Consider the following 19,543-nt stretch of genomic DNA (forward strand, 5'->3'; position numbering starts at 1 on the left):
GGGGTGCGGTGGACAGCGGGGAGCCGGCCCGGAGGCCTGTCGGAGTGACAAGAAGGACAGCCAATAGGAAACGGCGGCCCTTCCCCAGCCACCCAATCAGCGGGCAGAGCCGGTGGGGAGGCGGCCCTCGCGGATGGGTAGCGCAGTGAGCCAATGGGAGCGGACTGCAGCCCCGGGCGGGCCGCGCTCGAGAGGGGTGTTTCCAGCGCGGTGGAGAGGGGTGAGTGGGGAAAGGGGCGTGGCCGACGCTGATTGGCGAGAGGCGGGTGAGCGGCAGCACCGTTACCCAATCCGCGCCTCACACACACAGACGGCGGAGGCGGAGCACGGCGTGTATTCGGCAGAGCGGGTAAGACGGAAGGCGGGGCCTTGCAGAGATGGGCAGGCCCCTCTGCCAATCAGCGGCCAAGCTACCGGTTTACGTTGCCTTCGCCCAGCTCCTGTTACGTGGGCGGGGGGGGGAAGAAGCCTGCCCCTGCGCGCGCGGCCGCTGGCGGCCCTGATTGGCCGGCGGGGAGCTGGGCGGGGGCCGCTGCGGGCGCGCGGGGCTGTGGCGGGGAGGGGGGAGCGGGCGCGCGCCGCGGAGGAGATAAACAAGCGGCCGTGGGCGCGAGGGCGGCCGTTAGTGCCGCGTGCAGAGCCCGTCTGTGAGGGCAGCGCAGCGCAGCGCAGCGCCCCGGCCGCGGCACGGTACAGGGTGCTTCGGCTGCAGGCCTGTGCCGTGTGGGCCGGGCAGCCTTGCTTTGGCACGATCAGCGACCTGCCCTGGTGCTTGGTACAGCGTGTGATCTGCAGCCGGTGGTATCCAGGCAGGCCACGGGTATGGTCCCCGAGTCTGAGATGGGAACGTGATACGTGAGGAGCAAAGTCACTCTGTTTGGCAATCGGAGTGTGAAGGGACGTTTGTGCGCTGTAAAATTCACTCTCCTCCATCTCGACTGATCGTTGTTAAAATACGGGGCTAGATGTTACCGGATGATCTATGTTCCAGCAACGTGTGGATGTTGCACCATTTAAGAGGCAGCACTGGAGGGTATGGGGCCAGCTCTGGCCCTTCACCGGCCTCCTCTCTTAATTCTCCCCGTTGCCAGCTCTCCGGCTGTCCTGGCAGAGGCGTTTCCTGTGCCGGGCTGCACGGTTGCTGCAGTTGTGTTGCAGCGGAGGTTGAGGCGTTGTCTGCTGATGCCATCCCTGGTGCTTTCTTATTTCTAATAAAGGTGTCCCTGCAAAAGGTATATTCAGTTTTGAGTTAGGGGGTTGCCTGCACTGGTCATGCAAGTGTAAAAATAATCTTATTTTTCCCATAATACAGCTGCAAAGACCATTCGCTAGCTGGTGATATTGTCACTCAAACTTGATGTACTTGACTTGCTTTCGGGGTCATTCCTTGGCTACCTCACCTTTGATTGATGATGTAGATGGCATCTCTCCAAATTCCTGACACCAGCTTCCACCACCTGCCTGTTCTAGATAAATACTTCTGTTTTCTTCTGCCTCTCACGTGGGAAAAGATATTCCTTGGAGTCCCCAGTAACTCAGTTTGGAGGCTGGCACACCAGATCTCATACGTCACGTATTGATTGCTTGATTGTTAATGCCTCATTATTTCTTCATACTTCCTCATTCTCTATCTGTTCACTCCCTCCTCATCCTGTGTTTAAATCGCAATCTTTCGTGTTTTTACAGCATCTAACACTGTGTTCTTATCCATGATTATAGCTCATCAGTGTTACGGCAATACGTAACTACAGAAAGTAATTATTCCCCAAACAAATATTACAGACGGTAGGAAACTGAGATTTAATTTAGTTTTTAAAGACATTTAAACATGTTAGTATGAACATACACGACTAAACACAGTAGCATTGATTCTGCCATGCAATGCTGTCATGCAATAGCTATACAATTATACTGCACTATATTGTTCGTAGCCCCTGGTAGAATCAAATTGGGTTTTGAAGATACATTCCTTTTGGTTTTCATTGTTTTCTAGCTGGTCCTTCAGTTGGGTGGAGCTGAGACTGAACATTTCCATATATTGTTTAGGTTCCTTTCTGTGTTTTATACATGAAAATTTGAAGTGGTTTTAAATATAGTAAAGCCTTAAGACTTCAGAGCAAGGTGAACTGCATTCACTGCGTGCTTATTCCAGCTGGTTGCTGAAGGATACATGTGGGAGGAAGAAAGGAAATGATCTGAAAGAAAGGGCTTGGGTTTTCTATTTTGTTTATGTTTTTTTCTTAGTCATCAACCTCTGGGCTTGTTTGACAGTAACTATGAGTAAGCTGCCTCTGTGTGCAAGAAGAAATGTACTGGTGTTTTCTGGTCTCTCTTAAAGCCTTTCCTCTTACACTGCACTTGCAGTGTTTTTACTAGGGAGTTGAGAAAGCAACAGATACCTAATTCAGTTGTGTAGAACATTAGGGTTGTGAGCGTGTCTGCTCAGACAAACAGACCTTATGGAAACGGATTTTTCTGATGGGCCCTCTCTGGCTTAGAAAGAGTGCTCAGCTTTCCTGAAAACTTCACTTGTTCTGATTTTTCTATGTGACTATTAGGAAATACTTCCCCGAACTGCAAACTGATCTCTGTTTTGCATATGCTTTCTCAACTTTCATTAGTAGGAAGAATAACTCATTTGTTTTATCTCTTTTCAGATAAATGTTGTTTTGATGCAGTTACTGAATCAAAATTAATTGCTTCTTTAGTAATGCCTTTTTATTTTTATCTTGCATTTAAAATATGTAAGAATACCTGTTAGTGTATGAGATCCATCCATTACTGAAATAATAGTTACGGGATGTGATCTAGTTTTACTATCTTTTTATGTCACAAATTATTACAACTTAAGCTTTTGTAGGTTTCTGTCTCAGTGGCTGTTGGTCTGGCACATCACCATAGTTTACTCTGTAAAGTCAGTGCCTCACTGTTCTATCGAGTCAGTTCTATGTTCTTCAGTTTTACTTACAGAAACAAACATAGCCTGAGTATGAAATGCTTCCTTAACTGTGGTTGCATTGTTTTCCAGCAGCTGTAACGGGAAATCAAGGTGCTCTCTGCGTGTCTCTTGATCTCTGCCAGACTTGAAGAACCTGTAGTTCATAGCACTGGAGGTATGTTTGCTTTGTGTTTCATTTATTTGCTCTTTCTACCCACCAAGTGTCTGCATGAGGCATGCACTGTAAAAGACCAGAAATTTGCAACCATTTCTTTCATTTCCACATTTTCCACAGGTGGCTGTAATGTTAGTAATGTGAAGTAATTAAGCGATTGGTATTTGTACCATTGAGCCAAATGGAGGGTTGTGTATTTCATCTGCTGCAGAAGCATTGAGGGACAAGCAGTGGGTCTGCATAGGTGCCCATGAAATTCCACAAAGAGCAATATTATTAATTCAGTTAAGATATAAGAGGTTGTGGCTGCAATGACACGATTTGTTGCTCGTTTCTTCTAGATTCACCAGCCTATAATATACTCATCCTCAGTTGCATCTGTAGGAATAATTGACCAGTAAAAGACAGAAAAAAAAAGTTTTGTTGAGTACTAGAACACAATCCTAGCTCAGTCTTACACATGGCATGTTCATAGAAAGGAAAGGACCCACATTACCTCTCTGTATAAATTTAGAATTAAAATATCCTGGAAGTATTTAGCAACCAAAGGATGCTGAGTGATAGGTAAGCCTGTTAGTTTTCATCTGTTACACTGTTTCACTAAGTTACAGATTTATATACTTTTCTAGCATTTTATTAACTGTTTTAACTTAGTTTGTAAAAGTAACTAAGGTAATAATACATGTTCATGGCCCAGACTCTTCCCTAGAAGTCAGTGTCAGTGGAATGAGAAAATGAATGTTTGCAACATTTCTTAACCAAGATGAGGACAGAAACGCCTCTGTTTAAGGCACAGATCGGGAATTCTAAGCTGTTGCTTCAGTTTGTGGCAGGTTTGCCCTCCATCCTTGGGCAAATCTCTCAATCTATGTTGTTCTTCAATTCCTTAGTCATTAAATGGAAATAATAATTCCTCCTCCCTTCCTCAAAAGAGTGTCTTTGGTGATAAAATCTGCTAATGACTGAGAACCTCAGGTATTACGGTACCAAGGGTATATAAAAATCACTGAAAGCCAAGCACTTCCTTTATCCCTGCAACTGCGTGGAATCCACTGTGCATCCCCTAAATGTGCATTTTTCAGTTGTAAGGTACACAAACTTTTATTTCTTTCATCCAAGTTCTCCTTACTGTGTTGGAAGTAAGATAACCAGAACCTTCACAGCACTTACTATGACTCTCATTTATGAAAATGCATTGATTTAAATTTAAGATTTTTAGGCACAAAGATTAAAGGCAGACATGTTAATAAAAGTTGCCCAGTTTAATTTAGAGGGAGCAGCGGGTCCTCAGCACCTCTCTAATAATGAAGATCCGGTTGTTTACTTGTTCCATTATTCTCCTTTCACCATCTATCTAATCCTGGCACGTAATTGTCTACAGAAACGCTTAGTTTCTTTACTGCTCTGTATAATTGGGGATAGTGTCACCATGCAGTGAAAGAGCCACAGAATGCTGGTTTTCAAAGGCATACTCTCCAATCTGCAAAATGTTTTCTCACTGGATCAGGGATGAATAGTAAGATTATTTTGCCTACTTGTTTTCCTGTTAACGGATAGTTGCTATTTGGGTTATATAGTGATGACAGCTTTGGGATTATGTGAAATATTATGCAACTACTTTAGTGAAGAAAAAAAAAACACCACACCGTAAATGTGCCCTTTTGCAATACACAGTTTGTTGTCTGTCTGTCCAGGTCAGTAAGATATGGAGACTACTGAACAAACCACACTACTACTCACTAATTTCACAGATTTTCTTTGGAGAATAGCAGGGTGGAACAGAAATTAAAGATACCCATTTATGTAACTGGAAATAAAAAGTGGTACAATTAGCATTAGTTTTCAGGCATTAATGAGCAGAAAGGACTGTTTTCAGAACGGAAAGCAATCTTCCCCCAAATTGAGTGCAGATGACCCTTTCCTATTACTTTCTTTGCTAGCACATCATACCTGCTGAAAAACTGTTGTGTATTGATTAGCCAGCATGTCTTTCATTCTTTGGTTTTAAAAAATCATTAGTGGAAGTTAAAGGAAATGCGCCTGGGACAGTTTATAAATAAGAAGTTCCAGCTTTATGTGGGATGATCCACCTACTGCAATCACCGTCTCCATCCTCACTTTGAAAAATTAGTTACTTGCTTTTCAGTTTCATTTTTTGACTTGGAAAGTTTTAGGTAGCTTGTGTCTTCCCTTCCTAGTAGAGGTTTCTTTAGCAGGACAGGGAGCAACCACAGTTGTGTGGTTTTGTACTTGTTTTTTGTCATGACAGCTCCAGCCTCAGAGTGTCAATACTGGAATTCCAGTGGAGGTCAGATTGTTTTCAACCTCAGTTTCTCCAGCGATACCTGTCTTGGGGAATTAGTGTGTTTGTGCTTGTCGCAACCACAGCCACGCTTAATGAACTATTACTTAAACAGCTTCATGTGATGCTGTTTTCATTTAGCTTCTATATATTCTTCTGTTGTCTAATTGGCAGAAATTGTCCTTTCTTTTTGGTGTAAGAAAGAAAGAACTCTCATATGCATGGCAAAATATATTGAACTTTTAATCTAGTCATGGCTAACAAACTAATTCTCTTAAAACACTTCCTGTGGACTCCCCTAACTTTGAATTATCATTTCTTGTTATGTAGGGGCATATATTTTAAATGTTTATGAAAAATTACTTAGAGAAAAAAATGCACAGTTGTTAATCAGCTCCTTATTTAGATTTCTTTTATTTTCTGATACAAGAGCATAAAGATGTTTTGTTAGAAATGTGATGTTGTGTAACAAACAACATGGAGCAACAAATGATCACCTGAGTTTAAGAAAAGTATCTATCAGAAGAGAAAAGATCAATCTAACTTAAGGGAAAATATTTTGAGGAAGGAATCCTGGCATATAGAATCCTTTTGCACACAGAGGCTGGCACAGCCACATGTTGTTTTCTTTTTCAGCTGAGTCTGAGCTTTCTGTTGGAAAAGTTGGGCTGGTATTTTTGCTTTACACTGTCTTTGACTGACAGCTCAGAAATGCCTCCATTTGTGATACAGAGACAGCATAATCCATTTGTGAGGATACCAAACCTTCTGTCAGTAAGAAATAATATTGTAACTACAATATTACTATGTTGGGTTTTTTTAAACAAATATGGCCAATTGCCATTACAAAGAAAGCACCAGCTTAGGGTTACGTTTCAGCCTTCCTCAAACAGTCAGTATCTGTGGTAACTGCAGTCATCAGTGCCTGGCAAAGGCAGGGTGAAAGTGCTTTTGCCCATGGCTGTATGAGCCAGTTTTACATATTTGCAGGAAGGGCTGACAGAGGCTTTGCAGGTGTCTCTTCCTTAGACACTGTTATCTAAATGCAGGTAGCCCATGCAAGGTAGTAAAGGAGTGGTTTATGTCTCTTCACTGTATTGAACTGGGCTGTAGTAAATGACGCTGTCCCCATAACCTTACCATTCTGAGGCACAAATGCCTACAAAGAAGTAAACTAACCGTGTAGAGCTCTGCAAGAAACCATAGGGTGAAGCAAAGAACAGAGCTCCTCTCTGCCTTGATTGCAAGGGGGGTGTCTGTATTAGCATTTTAGGTTCAAGAGTTTGCTTTTGAAGAAGAGACTCTTGCAGCATGCAAACTGAATTCCTTTTTGATTAATCTAAACCAAAAGATGCATTCCAGGAGCACAGTCATGATGTATCTATGTCAGTATTTTAGTTTGGATTAGAAGTAAAATTGGAAATCAATTTTTCAGTTGTCCCTACTCACCTGCTTTCATTTGCAATGTGTAGCAGTCCTGGAGTGCACAAACTGAATTCCTTTCCGATGAAATTAGACCAGAAGCTGTGGTACAGCAGCATGTTGATGGATTATCTGTTCATTGAACAAGCCAAGAGCTACTGTCAGGTAGACTGCAAAATGCACGTAGAGTGGACATCAAGTTTTCAGCACCGACTCTTTGCCCTCTACTGCTCTATGTTTTCTTGCTAAAGCAGACACAGCTGTAATGCACTCCAGCTGCTCAGGAAGAGTCAGACTACAGGCTTGAATTAAAGTTAAGATGAGGTAAAACCCTGGAAATCTGTGTAGTATGGATTGTGTCCTCAATGCTGTATCTTTCCATGCAAGGCTGTATCTTTCCATGTACTGCACTGTTTGGTGAGAATAGCTTAGTGGTACTTTTCAGGCTAGCAGGTAGCCTCAGGGAGAAATAAGGAGTAAACAGGACAAACCATGTTTTTGTTGTGTCTTCTGTGTGATCTCTTGAAGAAAACGTTTGCTGTGGACAACCTGCAACCTTTGCTCTGTAATGCCTCGCTTATCAAATGGGTTATCTATCATGTGGGTTGGGTATCTCAAGTTTTGAAGTTGTTTTTATGAGGTCATCAAAAAATGTAGCAGGTTTTGTTAGGATTTCAGGATACTGCTGGCTTTCAAGGAGTATGTGTGTTAAACAATGAGGCAGACAGCAAAGTCAGTGAACAGAGAAGGAAGAAGAGTTTGATCAACACCAGGTTGGACAGGGCTTGGAGCAACCTGCTCAAGTGGAAAGTGCCCCTGCCCGTGGCAGGAGGTTGGAACTGGATGAGCTGTAAGGTCCCTTGCAACCCACACCAGGCTGTGATTATAGAAAGGTGCCCCTTTGGCAAAGAAATGGGAGGAAGGCGTGAGAGCAACCACAGTGCGTGGGGGAGGACAAGGGATCCCCATGGGCTTGTTTTCCCGACTGGCTGTTGCTCTCTCAGGGAGGGCAGAGCATGGTTCCACCAGTCCGTCTCTTTCTCAGACCCCCCGATGCTCCATCACCTTTCTGCTGCCTCTCAAATGTCTGCCACAGGGCTGAGCAGGTCGTCGGGGCGGTCACACCTCACACTGCTGTTCCGTTGTCGCCATCCGTCACCCGTGAGGGGGTCCGGCACAGCCTGGGGCCTGGGCAGCGGCTCGTTCTTGCCGGAGCTCTCTCGCGGTTGCCCCATCCACCTCTGCCGGGTGCATACAGGGAGGGCGATGCCCACCGGTACCCTCGGCCGCTGGAGCCGGCGCACGCTGCCGCTCCGCAGGCAGGCCAGGAGGGGATGATGGGGTGGAGGGCTGGTTGCCCCAGTAACGGCCAGGCCTTGTCTCTCGCGAGATCCGCGGTAGGTCCCTCCGCGGCCTTGGCGCTTCCTGCGCTGGGGAGGCCGGCAGGGTTGTGGCTGCCTGACAGGGGAGCCCCGTGGGCTTTACGTGATGAACGGCTCGGCTTTCCGCATGTGCGACGATGGACCTCCTGTACATGGATGTGGAATCATCTTAGATGTGCAGCAGGACGATACAGACGTTCCAGAAAACACTGATACTAAACCTACTGGGTTACATTTTAACATCATTTGCAGTGGGTGGTTGTTTTTTTGTCAATATAAGATACATTAGTCCTGCTTTATTATTGTAAAGTAGTGCTCAATAGAAAACAATTTGTATTAATGTCTCGCACAAAGTGAGTGCTTTTGAATTTTGCACACTTCAGAATGTAGGCTGAGATGGAATCGTTGCTTGTTCCCAGTATGGGACAAAACCTTACCAGTTCAGATGGAGCTCAGAAAGTGTGACTCAGAGGCAGTCCTCTGAATCATATTTCCCCTGAGCTGCAGCATTGCACAAGTGGGGAGTATGCAGGCAGCCGTTGCCAGATGGAGCATATTCCCTCTGTCGTGTCCAGTCAGCTCTCTGCTGACAGAGGAGGGAGCTAAATGATGATTATGTTTACTTCCAACCCAGTTTCCCCCAACTTCTCCACTTGCTCATGGAAGGAAACGACGTCTCTTTGAGGTTTGCTCATTAACATGGTGTGCCGTTGGTAATAGCTTTTGGGAAGGATGGAGTGATGACACAGCAGAACGCAAGAATGCCTTACAGCCTCCATACAGACTTCTGAGACCATCAGATATCCGATGTATTGAGTGTGTTATACTTATTTGTAGGCAGGCAGGACACAGTACTAACTTGTCAGGTCTGAAACTAATGCTTCTTCCTTGGACACTCACTGTTCATCCTGTAGGGAGCAAATCAGTTGCAGTGGGAGAATACATCAGCAATACCTACATGGCTTGCCAAGTAGTGTTTGATTCCAGGCAGATTTGGCAAGACTAATAATCAGCAAGTAAAATGTAATTAAACAAATCAGAGTTCTTGGTATTTTCTTTCTGAGTTGTACTCACATGTAAAACAACAAAAATACTTCCTCTGTGTTAAATTTAAGAATTTAAGGCTAGCATGAGCAAATAATCAGCTGATGAGCTAATTAAGCTTTGCAATGACTTTTAACATATTCATTCAGCAGATTTTACAGATGAACAGTGATTTACCTGTAAATAATTGAGATTAAAGTATTCATTTGTTAGTATTAGATTGGCTAGCAATGCAAAGGTCCATTGTTCTTAATAGTTAAAGAGGTTAATGATTCTGGTAACCTACTAGGAATCAGGCATTTAGAATTCCTGACTTGGTAGCACCAGTAATTCTGTGTGAAGCCTGGCAGTGATTTCTTTCCTGGTTTACAAAGGAGGAAAATCTGAAGCAGATAGGGGTAGTGTATGTTGAAATTGGTCACTTCAATGTGAGACATCTAAACTTTTATAGTTTTGGGGTTCTTTTCAAATTACCTGAACTATGTACTTAAGGAGCAAATTATGCACCTATCAATACAGGAGGAAATGCATGAGGAAATATCAATTTGTTCAGTTTAGCCTGTAGGACTGCTTGGGTAAGTAGCTGCTCACCAACACAAATATGGATTGTGCAATCTAATTTTAAGCATGTAACTTGAGATTCCATTTGGTATGATCCTTACACCTACGTTTGTTCTTCAGAAAGAACTTTCACAGAGTCACAAGTAGTTTTCACAACAACTAAAATTTTTTTACAAAAGAAAATAGTTTGTAATAAAGCCAGCAAACATTATGTTGCAATAAATTAAACAACAGATTGTCACTGAGTATTTGCTGTCTACTGATACTCAGTTGTCAGGGCTGTTCTGTTATTCTTGTTAATCTTTTATGCTTGCCAAGCTTTACTTCTCATCACTTCACAAAAAAAAAAAAAAAAGACTGAGTAATAAATGATGATTATTATAAAAATTATGATGTGCCACTGTTTTTTAGGAACCTAGCAGTCATTCTAAAAGGTATACCCTTATGGTGTGGAAGGTAAAGCTGCAAAACCTGGTCTAGGCTGTCTCTATGATTGGCATAAAGTTCACTGAAAGAACAAACAAGTGCAACAGATAATACCTCTACAGTTACTTTTATTTAAATATTTAAATGCCTGTTGTTAGTTAGATAATTATTAGTTAATAGTTGTTAAATAGATTAGAATATAAACAGGTGCCAAGGGATTATGCAGGAAAAGTCACATTTGATGTGATTCCTTCATACAGTGATAACATATTTGAGGGGTGTTTGCCATAATATTTTCTCTAGAACATAAATGAAATACAAATAAATGGCCACAATTTCTCTTGAAAATAATTTAGTGAAATGTTTTAGCTTGAATCAAGATGTGAACATTTGCTTGTTCTTGAATACGCTATGGTTAGAAGGCATGCTGAAGCCTTCTGAAGGCCTAGTAAAACAGCATGATGTGTTAGTTGTAAAGAGGGCCATTCTGAAAAGGTAACTGACACACTGTTAGGAGAGGGGGGTGAATACAGGTGGAAAGAAATCAAAATAGCCATAGAGCAACAAGAGCAACACTAATATGTCATAACTGACAAGTGGATTGCGTCATCTTCCTTCTCCTTCCTTCTCTAAATTCACTACTTTCAGCCTTCAGGTTATTTTGCCATGTGTCTGCAGACCCACATAAAAGCATTAATACAGCTGTGTGATTGAGAGAAATCTGATAGTTTATTCTAAGGTGTCTCATGGGGTTTTTCTCCAGAAAGCATCAGGATGATGTTGTTGGCTAGAGAGACAGTTTAAGTTAGTGTATTTTCCTATTGAGTTTATAGAGTTTACATCTACAGGTCTAGGGCTTCTTCAAGCACATCAGGAGCAAAAGGAAGATTATGGAGGGTGACAGAGCACTGACACAGGCTTCCCAGAGCAGGTGGGGTCTCTCTTCTGGAAATACTCAAAACCTGCATGGACACAATCCTGTGCAGCCAGCTCTAGGTGACCCTGTTTTAGCAGGGGTATTGGACTAGATGATCTTCAGAGGTCCCTTCCAACCCCTACCATTCTGTGATTCTGTGATCTGTAGGTGTAAAAACAGTAGTAATACACTTAATTTTCACACTGTGTTGCAAATACACTGAGTTTTGACATACTTGTAAATGGTGTGAATTGTATCTAGATGATGCACAGTGTACAGACTACAGAACATACCATGCCAGCTCCAGGCATTACAAAATTAACAGTGTGGGTTCATACAGAATCACAGAATCACAGAATCCCAAGGGTTGGAAGGGACCTCAAAAGATCATCTAGTCCAACCCCCCTGCAAGAGCAGGGTAACAATACACACATACATTCACATATATATACATACACACAACAAATTTATGTACATCCAACAAAACAAAAGATGCAGCTCAGACAATCAATAGAAAACAGGTCCATACAAATGAGGCACTTGTTTAGAATCACAGTAAACTTAGAATCCCTGTGTGCAATCAAGCAAAGAGGTAGCCTAATTGCATAAACCTTGTGTTTTGCTGAAATTAAAAAGCAAAGGAACTATTTCCAGTGACTGAAAGGACAAAAATAAAGTAGACCTTTTGGTGTGTACATTTTTAACCCCTGAAATAGTTAATGAAGTAAGAGCATCTGCTCAACTGGTTGCTTTGTATACTCAGAGTTCATTAAATTCAGGCTGCTAACCTTAAAGTTTCTCCTTGGCTAAGGGGAGAAATGTAAATCAGCATTCACACTGTTATAATTTATTTATTCTAAAACCCAGTTCTTATTTGGGGATATTAGAAAAGGAAGGCTCAGTTACTTGCTCAGGTACAAGGAAACTGCTTTTCTTTCAGAAACTTGCACTAAAGTTACCTGTGCCACTTGAAGATGTACCCAGGTACTCTCTGTGCAACAATTTGAAGCTGACTCAGAGCAGCTCAGTGCAAAAAAACAAAGTGACTAATCTCTTTGTAGAACTGAGGCTTTGCAACTTTGCTCTGAGTCATCATGACAACTCAAAGTGCCTGGACTTAGTACAGAAATAAACAGATTAAAACAGAGCACTCAGTTTCAAAACAAACATTACTTCTGGTCCTTCTGTCAGAATGACCTTGCTGACACTATTTAACATCAAAGTCACTGATATAAAGGGTAGTTTAAAATCTCTAGAAGACTTTCAAAGTGGAATCTGATAAGTTAATGGAAAATGAGGAAAGAAAGAATGAAAGGAGGAAGGCAAAAATATTTTCATACCCACTAAGTATGTCATTCATAAGGAGAGCGGGAACAATCATTTATCTAGTAGCAAAATCGGAACTGAAAGAATAAAACTTGATGGCATTAGGGTGTGCAGGGGAGAGCTAAAGGAGATCTGTGATAATTCACCTGTTCTTAACATACACTAGCCACCCTAAATTAGGTCTTCACATTCTAAGATCAAATATCTAACTAAACAGTAACATTAGTCCTACTTTATTCAGCAAATCTCTCTCTCTGTTAAAAATGTATGGTCCTTTATCTTTCTGCTGCTATCTTAAAGGTAAATATTAGCATAGGTTGGGCCAGGGTGTCTTCTGAAATGGATAAGTGATCGATTCTGCCACCTCCAAGTTATAGGAGCAGATCTTTCAGTGGGAAATTTGGAAAAGCAGACCTGAATTTAATGATCTGCAAATTAAATGGTTAGTAATGATTTGCTCTTGCGTAAGCAAGAGTTCTGTTTGGCCATATATATTTATTTCAAGACCATAAAATACATTTTAACCATTTTGAAGTCTTCACTAGAATGGGTCTGGGCATGCCTGTGCAGACAGACCCAAGTTTTTCTGCCTGTAGTCCAAGATAGCCACGATCTAGCTCTGACTCAGAAGTGTTAATTCTCTGCTGTGGCAGAGGTAGGAAACCCTGCGTGGCATCCCAAAGCCATGCAGATAGGTTAGCACGATGCTGTGCCCACTAAGAATCCAGCCATTCAGCAAGGTTGGTTTGCCTGTGCACTTTGTTTTTTCCAAAGTTGGTTTACCTCAGCATAACATATCAGCAGTGTGAGTTAAGTCTGCCAGCATGTCTGTTGGTCATGCCTAATATCCATATGCAAGGCATCTTTGCCAGGGAATAAGTATTCCAGAGCAGAAAAGAAACCTAATACAGAACTTATAAACATAAATTATGGGTATCTAAATGAATAGATTTAGTCATTAGATAATCAGCGGTAGCACTGAGTGTATTACAGGGTTTGAGGTAATAATTTGGTTTATTACGCGTATACTACTGCATCTCTATAATTAAAATATATGTATTTAGGTATTGAAAAGGATTTGTATAGAAATGGTGTCTCATTTAGTGTCTCATTTCATGGAGGCTGTGATTGCTGCAATAGTGAAAAAAGTAAATAAATGTAACAAAACTCTAGAAACAGGCAATGACGAATGTCTTGTCCTTTGAGTCACAAATTAGCAAGAGGTAACATGTTAATCAGTTTAACATGAAGAAAGCTAATGAGCATGTTAGTTAAAATGCTTTTGTGCTTGAGGTAGGATCATGTAATATCCCAGAAACTACGCAGAGCTGGTCCTCGTCTGTACTTGAATGGGAGATGGACAAGAAAAATTCATCATGTTACAAGAAAGGATGTCAGTGGTTTCAGGGGTTTCATCATTGCAGCTGAGTCAGTTCTGAAGCCATGGCTGCAGTGGTGGTAAGGAAGCACGCTGCTGCTGGGAGTGGACCCCAGGTTCATTCAGTGGTTAGACTTAAATTTGGATCCATGGTCTGTGGCATTACATTTAGGAAGGGTTTTTGGTTTGAATTCACATCAATAACTTCACTACAACAACAGAAAAGGTGTGAAAAGTTTGCAATGGGGTATAATACTAAATGAACAGAAATCTACTTTAGTTGAATAATTAGTATATAATTATTATTATTATAATTATTATTAGTATATAATACCTTTTGTTTTGTCTTCAGCAGGAGAGGATATGGTCATCATGGTCATCAGTAGTTTCTCTGCCTCATATCTTCATTGCTCCCAAATTTTTACTTGTAAAAAAATAAAGATAACTGATAAAAGGAAAATTAAGAAAAAAATCAAGGACATCTTCATTGTATCATATCTACAATACAAATATAAACCCAGAAATAGCACTTCAAATGGATGGAAAATGAGGAATTGCAGAGAACTGAGATGGGAAGATAAAAGGCCAAAGTCTGTTAATGTCAGGGCTAAAAAGAATTTGATGGCATTTGAGCAGAATCAATCCAAAAATGGTTTGAAGTCTGTTAGTACGTTAGTTACAGGAAGCACAGACTTTTTCATGGAGAGTGCAGGCATTGCACTTCTGAAATGGCATTCTTTCTGAAAGAAAACTTGCTCCAAGTCTGAGAATTAGAATGTGATGTAAAATTCACCTTTGGCAACACAGATTTTCAGAACCACATTGTAGTCCAGAATTTTTTCTTGGTTTTATTAGATTGAATTTGATTTTTCTTGGTTTTCAAAGCTTCTTTGAAACCCAGAGGACTTATTTTGTATTGATGGTTAGCTCTGTCATTAATGCAGCTATCAACCTAATCTTTCAGACAAAAACTACATTAAGATTGCTGAAGATAAATAGGAAAGTAAATTTCAGAAACTTTGGAAAATAAAACTTGCATGGAAAATTTCAGGATCAAATTTTTTCATCTATTCCTGTTTAATTTGCTCCTATTAAGTCAGAGCCCCTTTATCTTCCTCCAGAAAACTCCTGTTCCTACTCACTTGAGAGACATCCTCCACTGTTTCATCATGTTTCTCTGTCTTGAACTATATCATTCCGGTTATAGGAAATCAAGACAGATTCCTGAAAGAAGAGGTCATTAATATTTCTTTAAAGATAATACTGTTTACATCCTTTACACAATGTTTGCTGTATTATCTGCCGTATTTCCTGTTGATGTGAGTAATTCAGAAAACTATGTGTGTAATATAGTGTAGAATTAACCGTTTCTGGAATTGTTACATATTCAGTCTGTGATTGTTAGTGGGATGATGAAAACTCTTCAGTCATTGCCAGAGCAAATGCCTTATTCCTGGATTCAGGAGACATTCTGCTATCCCAGTGGGTTTAGGTCTAAAAGACACTCACCTCAGGAGTTTCATCTGTTGATTATAAAAGACTCAGAATGTCTGTGACCCGCCAAAGCTGCTATCTCTGGAGATTAACCACATGTTTATGAACCCGTGTTACACTTCTTTGTAGACGAGCCAGAAGAAACTATGATTTATAGTTCCAAAGTACATAAATTAGTTTGTTTGTTTGTGGCTAGATTTAAATGTCATTAATGAAGTCAATTAACATTATTATTGATCATAAATCTGAAGATTTAATAAACAGAACAGTGTTTCATAATATCTTTTGGGAGTAGTATGACAAATACATCTGCAGTCAGGTATCACTTCCTGACTCCTTTTGGAAAGATAGTGTAATGTTTATAATGGGTGTTGGATTATATTCAAACTTAAGTCACTTTAAATGTCTTTGCCTCTGCTTACTTATGTGGAAAAAGGAAAACAGTATCTTTAGAAAAGTTTTGACATATTTCCAGGTTTTTGGAGTGAAGGAAGTTGCTGTGTAATAGTAGCAATGTGACTTGGACTGGGTGGGGTTTATCTGTAGAAAACCTGATTTTTTCTGTTTCGTTGGAGAGGTGTCAAGAGATCAGTTTTCGTATGAACACCACATAATATTCTGCAACAACATCATGTCGTTGTGATATACTTAACACAATTCTGTGTTGGAGTACTGAATAAGTTGAGATAACAAAGATTGCTACAGGCTGCTCACGTTTGCATGGGCAAAGCTGAAATACGTGTTTAATTGTATTCATTTTCAAACTTCTTGTAAGCAAATATTATATATCTTAGGCAAACATACTTGATTTTCTTAGCCAACTGTCAGTTAAAATTCACATTTTTACTCTTCACACAGTTAATAACACATTCTCCTTGTGTCTGCAGTCTGTAATGAATACATACCCACTAGAGCTGCTGCGAAGTGAACTAACACTGCGTGGCACAAGCACTGCTATTTTGGGAGTGGGTGCCGCCTAAAATGGGAGGTAGGGTGGAGTCATGTGCTTTGCATGTTAGTTAATTTTCCTTCTGCTAGCTGTGGAAAGAGAATTCTATCTTACGCTTTTAAGGGCAAAAAGAGAAGCAAAGTTGTACTTTCATTGCAAAAAAGAAATAGAGTGTGTCAAAGTATATGAGTGCACTTCATTCCCCTTTCTCTGAGACTTGTTCTGTTCTTAGAAGCATAGTAAATCTAGAGGAGCCTAAAGAAAGCAGAAAGTAAGATCACTTACCAAAGATAGGAAAGGTCTTAAAAAATATACTAAATTACAGTTTCTGTGTCTTGAAATTTGGAGTTTGTGTCAGTTTGTCACCTGCCTGATCTCTGAACTTTGGTGCCTTCACACAGATACAATGCTGTGTACTTCTCCTAGGATCATGTTTGTGAAATGATTTCTTGATTAACGGTACATGAAATACTTCTGAATATTGTTTACCAAGCTACAGCTGGTTGGGATGTCAACTAATTGAAAGGAAGCGATACCTAAAGTTGCTTTGCTAAAATTCATATAAATTTGCCCAAATTTGTTGAACGAGTGACCAAGACTTTTTTATTCCAAATACAGTATGGAAAGTCTACTCTGTTGAATCTGGGATAAGAACCTTATTTTTCACAAGCATCTTCTCAGAGGTTTGACACTCATGGATGTTTAGATGCAGTCTGGATTTGCGTGTCTAAATTCTCATGCAAAAAACTGCTGCACTTTATTTCCATTGCTGCTGATAAGTTTGGGGGCTTGGTTTTGAATCTGTAGGATGCTAAAATATTTCCTCATGATCTGTCTATACAAATGAAATGTTTGTGGATATGTAGCAATCGATGCATGAAAATATTAAGATTAAAGTAGTGAAAATACCATTTGTAAGATGATTTAGATATTTAGAATTATAAAAAGGTAAGTGCCCTTTATTTTTTTTTGTCTTCCCATGTGTTTAGGATCTCATTTGAAGAGGATAAAGGGTGCTAGAGCCTGCCTGTAAAGCGGAAGCAAGTCAGAGTGCCAGAGATTTCATACATTTCTCTAATTTTTAAAGTATCTAACAGAGCTATGCTTCTGGATTGCCAAAAAGGGCAAGAATTTGACCTTTTGGCAGTGTCTGTAATGAGAGGGGCTCCTCTTGTGTACATTACCTGACCGAAAGGTGGTATAGTGCACTCTTGAGTCAACACAACTGTTCTGGCTTGCTTTTTAAATATTTGCAGGGAGTTCACACATGATCAGCTGACTACCAAGAATGAGCCTCTAGAAATGTATTGTTTAAGAGAATCCCAAGCTTTCGTGCCACACACAAAAACAAGGTTTTGTAAGAGTAACAGAGGGACACTAAGTTCAGGAGTCAACATGTTGGATTGGAATGAAGCCAGCTGTAGTCATGGAATAACATCAGTGCACTCCAGAAGTTGACCGGGTTTTGTGACTTTGTAAAATATTTCAGAATTTGCAAGAGAATTGAATCTAGAAATAGAATTTTCTTTTTAATTAGAATAATATAAACGAGTCTGAAAGAGTCTCTTTTTTCATAACTAAAAACTGGACATTTACACCAGAACAGCTCTTGTGTAATAATACTTGTATCTACATGTGGTCTGTCTTTATTAGCTGTATAACCCAGAGATAGTCATAAGAAAGACGCTCCAGAGAAGGGAAATAACAACAGCTATTACAGGTTGTGTTGCTTCACAATTGGACAGAGCTGCGTAAGTCTGCAGCTCACTCCCAGGACATTGAAGTCTCTGCAGCAGAGTATTGAAACACCTACACTTCAGTTGTCAATCCAGTGATGTAGGTTTGATACGGAGCCCCACTCAAACTGTTCACACGTCACGTGTGACGCAAGAGCTATATATATGTTGGTAGTAATATCTTACACGGACCTACAGTGCTCATATGGTCATGGGGTAGAATGGGTTAGAGCAAAAGGCCAATGGATTATTTTGTTGTTATTGTTACTCCTTTTAGGGGCAAATCCTGCCCAGTCATGTGCTAGTTAAAGGTCTAGAGCACACAGTCTCCTGTTAGTGATGCACATACTCCTAAGCATAAATAATTTTATAAAAGATTGGAAAAAGTTCTGAATTGTGAAAACCTAACAATATGTATGAATATGTATGATAACAATATGTAAAAATGCCATTGTAAGCTTTCTGGGACAGCTTTTATTCAAGGAAAGCTGCAAGTGAAGGATTTTCTAATCTTCTGAAGACAATAAATATAAATAGTTAAAAGATAACTAAAATCAGTATAAACTAAACTGTAAACTAAACTAGGATTAATGTAAGTAATTTAAACAGATAAAGAATCTTGATTTCTGATTAGATACTATGCAAATATGGAAAAAACTAATGAAAGGGTGTGCATGTGTCCTGTTAGAGGATCCCATCTCATCTCCTGTGGGCATGTAGAGAACACAGCACTTACACCCCGTCCTGTCAACTTCATTCACAGAGATGTTATGCCCAGCTCAGACATGCTGGTAGGCTCAGGCCCTCCAAAATCTCTCAATGCATTTTATTACCAATTACTTTTCCAACAGTCCATGAGCTGTATCAAAGCACTATTTGCCCGATAGTGAATAAGGAAGTTATTGTCAGCTGACAGCAGTGATTGGTTATTTTAAATGTTGCATTTATCTTGCATTCAATCACTGGCATGCTTGTAATTTGTAAAATACAAAATAGCCATATCTACCCTAAGGGGAAAACTGGACTTTTGTTTTTGCAGAAAGGGAATACAAGTTCCTAATTGTAATAGTATTCTGTTGTCCCTCTTCCATCCTGTTGGCAAGTAAGGATCATCTCCTTTTTCATACAAGTTTCATACAAGTTTAAAGATGCAGTTTATCCTGCTAGGGAGGTGACAGTGTTTACACTGTTTAGCCTTTAGGCTAAATTCAGTTGCAGATGGTTTTAGTTGTATATTAATATATCACTTTTTTGTAATTAACTGTAAATAGCACTGGCTTAGATTAAGAAATGCATGTTTCTTGAAATACTATTTCCTCTTTGCTGAAAGCATATCTTTGCTTGCAACTAAACATAGGAATTGGAATTAATAATTCTTGTTTTCTTTTTCTTCCATAGCAATTTAGCAGTAACAGTAGTACTAAATAAAGTCAATCTTCTGATATGTGTGGCATAACGTTTATTGAATAGTCAGTCACAGTTCTTTGTTCTGTA

The 19,543-nt window shown here is 40.3% G+C and overlaps 1 protein-coding gene and 1 long non-coding RNA gene across 5 annotated transcripts in view; one reads left to right on the top strand and one right to left on the bottom strand.

Annotated features, from left to right (window-relative positions):
* Window positions 1–590: 590 nt before the first annotated feature.
* The window catches only part of NXT2 (nuclear transport factor 2 like export factor 2), a 67,349-nt gene continuing 48,396 nt past the window's right edge, over window positions 591–19,543 (top strand). For 2 of the 4 annotated variants that reach the window (XM_065689670.1, XM_065689671.1), the window contains exons 1-2: window positions 591–820; window positions 3,029–3,113. Coding sequence is in view for 1 of the 4 variants with exons in the window: in XM_065689667.1 (XP_065545739.1) it covers window positions 15,511–15,528 (18 nt within the window). In the remaining 3 variants the exon portion in view is untranslated. Of the gene's footprint in view, window positions 821–3,028; window positions 3,114–15,423; window positions 15,529–19,543 lie in introns of those variants that run through there. The other 2 variants (XM_065689667.1, XM_065689672.1) reach the window with 2 other exon arrangements.
* On the bottom strand, window positions 1,791–14,937 carry LOC136019461 (uncharacterized). The gene is made up of 5 exons (XR_010614892.1): window positions 14,664–14,937; window positions 14,205–14,294; window positions 7,903–9,127; window positions 6,865–6,969; window positions 1,791–3,491 (listed from the first exon to the last, which is right to left on the bottom strand). It is a non-coding gene; the product is annotated as an uncharacterized LOC136019461 (long non-coding RNA).

The sequence above is a fragment of the Lathamus discolor genome, chromosome 9 (assembly GCF_037157495.1).
Source record: "Lathamus discolor isolate bLatDis1 chromosome 9, bLatDis1.hap1, whole genome shotgun sequence".
In the NCBI taxonomy this organism is placed as follows: Eukaryota; Metazoa; Chordata; class Aves; order Psittaciformes; family Psittacidae; genus Lathamus; species Lathamus discolor.